Source organism: Propithecus coquereli, unplaced genomic scaffold (assembly GCF_000956105.1).
Source record: "Propithecus coquereli isolate 6110/MARCELLA unplaced genomic scaffold, Pcoq_1.0 Scaffold451, whole genome shotgun sequence".
Classification (NCBI taxonomy): Eukaryota; Metazoa; Chordata; class Mammalia; order Primates; family Indriidae; genus Propithecus; species Propithecus coquereli.
In genome coordinates this window covers 717,173-726,163 of record NW_012150297.1, presented here as the reverse complement: position 1 = coordinate 726,163, position 8,991 = coordinate 717,173, and the positions used below count along the sequence as shown (strand labels likewise).

Here is an 8,991-nt window from a genome sequence, read left to right as displayed (position 1 = left end):
TTGCAATTCTCACTTTTGGGTAAATAATGGCAAAATGTAAACAGTTAATAAGTTTAGATAAAGGATATGTGGAAGTTCATTGTACTTAGATTCTTGCAGCTTTTCTGTAAGTTTGGAATTATTGTCACAATTAAAATTTACCCCCACAATTCTCACTTTTTTCAGAAATTAGATTCATATATATTTTATTTGGGTTTTTAACCTTTTCTAGAAGATTGACAGATATTCACATATTTATGTTTCTATTTGACTTTATCATCTATCACCTAATTAAAAAGTCAGTATCTGATAAAATTATTTTGGAGAGAGGATGAGGAACTCTACAACTATTTGGTTTCTGATTATAGAATCCTATTAGTCCCACACCTTTACTTTGCCCTTAATTTTTAATTCACAGACTACTTTAGTGGGGAAGTGCTGCAGTCCTTTGGCCGTTGAATTTGTACTCCTGATGTGCTTTTTCTCCACACATTGCCTTAGTCATTAAAGTTTTTATTTGCCTGACATATTGTTTTCTTTCCTGAATTATTGGCATTTTCAGTTTCCAATATAATTCTTCTGGTCAACTAGTAGTAGACAGTTAAATCCTAAGATTACCAACAGTAAATGACTTTTGAATTCAGACTTTTTTAATGTAACATGACATTCACCTTACCTTCTAGAAACTATTCACTCAGATATGGCATCACTTTGTAAAACTTGAGGAAATGAGCTGCTTTTTCCAGAATTGGAAACTGATGCCACAGGTGACAGTAACTGATCTACTTGTACGCAGTGAATCCAGAGTTTGGATTTGACTAGAGTGCAGGTATTCATGTTCGAGGTGAATTCTGACTGGTGGGTAGTGAGTCTTCCAGTGGGTGAGTGTTCTCCTCAGAGCACCCAACCTCTGAGTCTGTTTTGTCATCTGCAATACGAAGATTCCCATTCTGACCTCCCATCAAGGCTATGTTAGACACAAACAAGGGAAAGTAGGAGGCAGTGATTGGAACACTATAAAATGCTCTGGCATCTCATCTTTTATTCTTCATAACATTCTTTTAATTTTCCCAATTTTTTGCTAAACTATTAGACCTTTTACTGTCCCGTGACCATATAATTCTTAAGCTTGATATTAATACAACATGGTTATTTCTCTTCTTTTTTATTGGTACTTGTGGTAAGCATTGCTGCCAGTAATTTTAAACTGTTTTTAACTTTGTGGAGACAGTACAGTCACCGTGAAATCACTGAAGATTGTAATCTATTTAGGATAATTTAATCTTTTGTTTTGCAGTCCCAGGCTGACTAATCTTCCTGGCTGGTCCCTGAAGGATGGCAGTGCTTTCTTGGACAAGGTAATGCCCAAGACAAAAAAACAGAAACATATCTACACCCAGTAGATATCCTTCCCTTCATACCAGAGCCACCTGTGGCAGTATGACCGATGGCTCGTTTTTTTTTCTTCAGGTGTATTATCTCTGAAAAACCCAAAAATCCATGGTAGGGTCTTCACTACTTTGTAATTATTGTTTTTAAGTGCCTTTTAGGGAATCTCTTTTCAGATTCAGATCCAGTTTGTTCATGAGTAGAAATCAAAGTACTTCTGCTACAAATACTTTTATCACCACAGAAAGAAAACTATTATTCTAGAATTGCAATGAGAGTTTTAAAGGTGATGCTTATTCAGGAGTTAAGTGCAGTTCATTTTGAAGCTATACTGATTCTATGATTGGAAGAAGTAAAACTTTTTCTTAAATAACTTTAAAATCCACAAGTATGTGAATTTTTAACTACTTCTATCAGGGGTCAGATCAGATAGGACTTTGTTGGGTCGTCTTTTGGGTGATGAGAGGCCACAGAAGTTTCCAGAAGGACAGTATCATTGTCTGTTTGGATCATTCAGGCCATAGTATCGAGAATATTCTGCGGAGCAGGGTATTTGACTTTACAGCAGTGTGTTTGGAGGTGGGAAGGATGGTGCGGGAGGGGAGTGTGCTTAGGCAAATTTGAGTAGAAGGTCTTCCAGACTATGATCTTCGATCCTATTCCAGCCTTTCCCTGGTGGCCTAGAATGGACAATCTTATAGATTATTTAAAAAAAAAAACAAAAAACAGTTCTAGGAATCTAGGGTTTAGCATCCTATTATGACTTTAATCACTAACTAACTAGACCTAAAGTAAATGACTTAAATTACTTTGTTTCCAAGGCTATTAAATTTTTGACACTAGGTTATCTTTTCAGTATTTCCTTTTTCATATCAGTATTTGGACAGTAAACTTATTAAATGAGAGTCCAAAGCTACAAAAAATGTTAAAACTATATCAAACTTTTTACTAAAATAAAATCAGAGGTATGGGAAGGTTAAAAACTGTAACGCTCAGCCAGGCCACTTATTAGATCTCTAAATCATTCTTCCTCTCCTAAGTGTCACAGTTGAAAAACTGAACGAGTTTAAAGATCCTTAAAATGATTCATCTAAATAAAGCACTTTTTTCTTATAACAGATACTGTTAAATAAAGAGGTACTTTTTGCAGAATTAATTCCTATAACTACACCCCAACCTCAAGTGCAAGCCAAATGCATAATTTGAAACCAGATTTTCTTCATAGCTGACTGTAAAATTATGTGACATTCAGGAACCTGTGCACCTGATTTCAGTCCGAGTCTCCTGCTGGCTGTAAATCATTGTTCCCTGAGAAAGGCTCAGAAGCATCCCATTACCAGCGCATTGTGAGCGAAATGACTTGCCTGCGTATGCGGGAGTATTTCATTAGCAGGGAGTGGTGAATAAAATCCAGTGACATTGTAAGTGTTTGGAATGGCAAATATGCTTCTGCAGGCCAGGAAGGGTGAGAGCCTCAGAGGAGACTTTATCATATGACGTGCCCTGAAATGTAGCATTATGGGGAAGAAGATTACATAGCCAATTAAAGACCAGGCAAAGCTTTGAAATTTCCCATGATTTGTCTTTAATCATTTTTAACCTCATCCTGAGGGAGTTGAGAGTCTTCTCCCATTAAACATAATTGCTCATTTGTTTTCGGCTGGCAGGTACATTGTAATTAAGAACTACTTTCAGTCTCTGGCTCAGCCTATCCCTGGTTAAACAGTGCTCGCGTAAGGAGAGGAGCCGGAGCATGCAGTGGAAGGCAGAGGGAGGAGATACTCTATCGAGGTTATGATTTGACACATGAAAAGTTCAAAAGGACAATAACATGTAGTTAACGCCCTATTGTCAGATAAAGATTGAAAGCAAAATCATTCAGACCCTGATATGTAAAGATAGGTACATGTATGTATGAATATATAGAAATAGATGTTCAGTGACTGATGGAAACGTGCTAGAACAAAATTATAACAGTATCTTTCCCTTTCTAGAAAGAGCAAAGGAAACTGTCTTTTCTATCCTTTACTGGAACCCGAAACATTGTAAAGTCATGGGTAGCTTTAACCTCTATGGTGAAAAAAATTGACCATAGACTTCAGTTTACAAGTGTCAGTGAGGTGAGAAAACAACTCTCGTGGCCTTCTGGAGGCATTGTGGCAGACCCTATTGGTGGCCCACACATATCTCTCAGGTCTTTCTATTTCAGTATTCTCCATCATAATTCCAGCTGCCAGGATCTGTATTGTTTTGCCTGAGAGTTTTTCCTGAAGCTGCACAAAATGTAGAAGTTGGTATATAAATATTCTAGACCCATTGCTTCTCAGTAGGATAACTCTGAGGTGTGTGTGTTATACCATTTCTCAGAGTTTCCCCATAGGAGTAGGTTCCAGTTGCTCAAAATAGTATATGGCTCAATAACATATCCATTATCAGTTACCCTTCTCTCTATTTACCACTTCCCCATTCTCCTGCTGTTTTATCAGCACCTCCGATATAAACCACTTGCTCTCAAAGCCTTTTCTCAGGGTTGGCCTATGGGGGAATCTAAACTAACACAGGCATATTAAATATGGTAGGTCATGGATGGGCTGGGGAATTGCACTGTATTCTGTTTCTTTTTATATATATATGCTTTTTTAAAAAATAAATACAATTAGTTTATAATTCCAAACAAATTGTATACTCTGCAAAGACAAACATTACATTCATGGCGGTGACAGTAGTAGTAGTTGTTTAATCCCTGCCCTCTACTCGTGATCCTCCCTCCTTTCTTGCCCCTTTCACCCCAACCCTTGGGAGGTGGAGAAAGAGCCTCTAAGTAATCTGTTTAGGGCTGTGACTCCCAACCTAATTAAATAACAGAATCACTGGAGGTGCTTGTTACAAATACAGATTCCATGGCCTCATCCCCAGTTTTTGATCCCTAAGGTGTCGGGGCCCAGGAATCTTTAATTTCATCAGTGTCCCCAGGTAATTCTGACATTGCTGTTGTGGTCTCCATGACTATTATTTGGAAACCATGGATCATGGGTTATGGAAGTAGCATGTGTCCATGCATGGCTTTCTTGAATGGCATCAAGAAATGTGCATTCATGTCCCAAGTCTGCCACCAGCCAGCATTTTTACCCTCATTAAGACACTTGACCTACCTGAGCCTAAACAGAGGAAGAGTTAGCCTAAATACCTTCCTAGCTTCCCTCCAACTCTAGAAGTCTGTGACTCTTCATGAAAAGTTTGGTTTGGGAATTAAATTTCTTTGGTACCGTCTCCATTAGATATCTCTTCTTAGTATTTTTCCTTTTCGATTTCTTTTAGGAGCTAAAGGAATGCTCGGGTCATGTATTTGTGGATTCTGTGCCTGAATTCTGTTTACCAGAGGTAAGATTAAAGTGAATCTTGTTGTGGAAACAAAGCATATTGTGTAATTTTTCAAAATGAAGTCAAGAGATAATTTAAGGGGCTTAGCTGCCTGTTTTCAAGTTTAAATGAATCTCTTATTCCAGGTACATTGTTATAGAGCTAAAATAAGATCATTTAGGAGCTTTTTATGTGGTCTATAAATCATTTAAGTCACTTTCTTCTTCCTATTTCCAACTCTTTCTATAATCCCCACTAATATTTCTACCAGGGCATAATTTTGAGCAAGGTAAGGAAATAACTCAAGCCTTTCAGTTTTGTTTTAGTTTTTCTCTTCAAAAAAATTTTTTTCCTTCATTCTTTGTTTCTTTGCCTGCTTTCTCTATTATTTTTTTACTTCTGTAATGGGTGCCTATGGGATGAAACCTTACAGTTTTGTAATTTAATGCCTTTGTACTTAGGTTAGCCATACTTTCCCTGGTGTTGCTTACAGTGGGTAATTGAGAATTGCTATTATTCAGCCAATGCCAGTAAACTAAAAATTCTTGCTGGCTTGAAATATATTGAGTATTGTTTGAAATTCATGAATTCTGAACTGCATTGTGCATATCTGTCACATATTATTATCACAGTTAGACTTTTTAAAAATTATTATGAGTTGTATGTCTTTCATAGGATACATGCGATATTTTGATACAGGCATACAATGCGAATTAAAGTATACTCTAACTTATTGTTGATTATAGTCACTTTGTTGTGTTGTCAAATATTGTTCATTCTATTTCTGTACTCATTGACCATCCCCACTTTATCCCTCCTCTGCTACCCTTCCCAGCCTCTGGTAACCATCATTCTACTCTCTGTCTCCATGAGATCAATTGTTTTTAATATTTAGCTCCCACATATTAGTGAGAACATGGAAGATTTGCCTTTCTCGCATTGAGACTTCTTGTTAGGGTTTGGGGCCAGTTTCATCTTTCAAAGGAAACCAAGATCAGTCTCCATTAGTTTTTCTTTTTTTTTTTTGAGACAGAGTCTCATTGTGTTGCCCGGGCTAGAATGCCGTGGCGTCAGCCTAGCTCACAGCAACCTCAAACTCCTGGGCTCAAGCTATCCTTCTGCCTCAGCCTCCCGAGTAGCTGGGACTACAGGCATGCGCCAGTATGCCCGGCTAATTTTTTTTTCTATATATTTTTAGTTGTCCGATTAATTTCTTTCTATTTTTAGTAGAGACAGGGTCTCACTCTTGCTCAGGCTGGTTTCAAACTCCTGAGCTCAAACAATCCGCTCGCCTCAGCCTCCCAGAGTGCTAGGATTACAGGCGTGAGCCAGTCTCCATTAGTTTTAAAGGCAGTTGGTGTCGGCTGACAGGCCTAATCCCCAGAGCAGCCTGGCTACGGGTTCTGATCAGACAGATGAAGTGCAGGGAAGCCAGTGCTACTCCAGGGTTCCTGAGGAAATCAGAGAGAAGCTGCCATCCTCTTCTTTCCACGTGCCAGTGAGTTACAGTGCCTTAGAAAATACTTTTGCAGTTCAGACCCAGAGAGAAAAGAAATTTGGAGTGCAGTTTCTCTTATTTTTGTTCTCTTTTCTTCTCTCTCTTTCCGTTTCTACACTTAGTTTGACACCCTGTAGATAAACTTTTTTTTCTCTCTTTGAAATATGTGTATGTGCCTTTGAGGGTACCAGAGTGAAAGAGAGGAAGAAAAACAGAAAAACATGGTAATCGAAGGTGGCAGATAAGGGAGAAAGTTTGAGATTTAGCAGTAAGAATAAAGCTGAAGGTAGAGAGTTATCAGGAATCCAGAGCTGCCCCTCACTGCTATTAAAATCTTTTTGTCATCATTTGTCACTGAGGAATTGGTGGGGCAGTTCCCCGTCTGTTCAAAGATTCCTAATCCCAGGTGCTACTTTTATTTTCAGTTTACCACATATGGCACTGACTACGGCAACCTTCAGTTTATGGACATCGATGTAGAATTTATGAATTGCTGTTCTGATGACCTTCTGACTTGCTCCATAGAATACTCAACTTTTAAATTAGACAGTTACCATTTTGCAGTTCCCTTTCGTCAAACTAAAGAATTGTTGTTATATTTATTTAGGGTTCTAGAGCCATATAAAGTTTTTCAGGCAAGATTTTATGGCACAAATTAGTAATAGTCACTATTTTAAGGTAGAGCCCCAGGCCATTGTATGACTGGAAGAAAATGAGACAGTAATAGAAGCTGGAGAGAGGTATGTCCAGTCTTCAGTGACTTACACGTGAGTCAGGCAGACCTAGTCCCAATCTTTATGAAATTTATAATCTGGTACAACTACCTTAAATAATTGTATTCCCCAAAAGTCTACACCACAGACTGTGCATATAGTCTAGCACAGTATAGTAAGCAACCAATAAATTATGGTTGTTTCGATCCAATTTATGGTCTCTAGAACCCCAAGTGTGTTTGTACACGACCATTTTAAAGTTAAAGTAATCTTACTGGATTCCATTGTGTGATAGTATGTAAGTAAATATATGAATATAGTTGACCCTTGAACAATATGGGTTTGAACTGCACGGGTCCACTTACACGTGGATTTTTTTCAATAAATATATTGGAAGATTTTTTGGAAATCTGCAACAATTTGAAAAAACTCACAAATGAATCTAGAAACATTGAAAAAATATGTCATGATGCCTAAAATATATGTAGATATTAGTCTATGTTATTTACACCATCAAATATACACAAATCTCTTATAAAATGTTACAATTTATCAAAACTTAGCACACACTTGCAGACTGTACATGATACTATTCCACTATTCCCAGTCCAAAGAATGTAAACAATACTCGCATAAAAATGACTATAGGACATACTACACTACTGTAATGATTTCATAGCCACCTCCTCTTGCTATTGTGGTGAGCTCAAATGTTACAAGTATCCACTTAAAACACCACATGAGGCTGATCATCTCCACTTGAGCAGTTATCTTTCCAGTAAATTGTGTTTCACAGTTAAAAGTGATCTCTCACAGTTCTTGTATATTTTTCATTGTGTTTAGTGCAATACCACAAACCTTGAAAAACATCATGGGACCCATACGAAGTGCTACTAGTGATGATGAAGTGCTCCCAAGAAGCAGAGAAAAGTCATGACATTACAAGAAAAAGTTGAATTGCTTGATATGTACTGTAGATTGAGGTCTGCAGCTACAGAAGCAAATTGTGAAGCCATCACTGTGGCTACACCAGCAGATGCAAAAACCTGGCACTTTTTGTGAAATACCTTTTTATCTTGTGTTGAAAAGTGCAAGTTTTATGTGGTTGCAGTATTGCTCCAAGAAAGGCATACCTTTAGATGCTAATATGATTCAAGAAAAAGCAAAGTCATTATATGACAACTTAAAGCAAAAGGAAGGTGAATTGCCTAAATCTGGAGAATTTAATGCCAGCAAAGGATGGTTTGATAATTATAGAAAGAGATTTGGCTTAAAAAATGTCAATGTAACAGGAGAAGCTACTTCTGCAGCCCAAGAGATAGCAGACAAGTTCCCAGATGCCATTAAGAAAACATCCGCTTGAACAGGTTCTTAATGCAGGCAAAGGAGCCCTATTTCAGGGGGAAGAAATAATAATAATGCCACAAAAGACATTTATTAGTAAGGAAACGAAGTGAACACCAAGATTTAAGGCAGAAAGGGATATCCTAACTCTACTGTTATGATCAGAACTGCCTTTATAAAGTTGCTAACCTCTGATCTTTGAAGGAAAAAGATAAACACCAGCTGCCAATATTTTGGTTATACAACAAGAAGGCCTGGACAAAGAGAACCCTTTTTATGGATTTGTTCCATTGATGCTTTGTCCTCGAATTCAGGAAGTACCTTGCCAGTAAAGGACTACCCTTTAAAGATCTTTTGATATTGGACAATGCCCCTGACCACCCAGAACTCCTTGAGATCAACACTGAAGGATCAAAGCGGTCTGCTTGTCCCCAAACACGACATCTCTAGATCAGGAGATCATAGGGACCTTTAAGACTCATTACACATTGTACTCTATGGAAGGATTGTCAGTGCTGTGGAAGAGAACCCCAATTGAGAGAACATCATGAAAGTCTGGAAGGATTACACCATTGAAGATGCTATTGTTATTATAGGAAAAGCCATGAATATCCTCAAACCTGAAACAATTTCCTGCTGGAGAAAACTGTGTCCAAATGTTGTGTGTGACATCAGAGGATTTGCAGCAGAGCCAGTCAAGGAAATCAC

The 8,991-nt window shown here is 37.8% G+C and overlaps 1 protein-coding gene across 1 annotated transcript in view; it reads left to right on the top strand.

Annotated features, from left to right (window-relative positions):
• INTS9 (integrator complex subunit 9) overlaps nucleotides 1-8,991 on the top strand; it is a 100,459-nt gene that overhangs the window by 30,449 nt on the left and 61,019 nt on the right. The window contains exons 3-4 of the mRNA XM_012654925.1: nucleotides 1,277-1,337; nucleotides 4,687-4,749. Coding sequence (XP_012510379.1) covers nucleotides 1,277-1,337; nucleotides 4,687-4,749 — 124 coding nt within the window. The remainder of the gene's footprint in view (nucleotides 1-1,276; nucleotides 1,338-4,686; nucleotides 4,750-8,991) is intronic.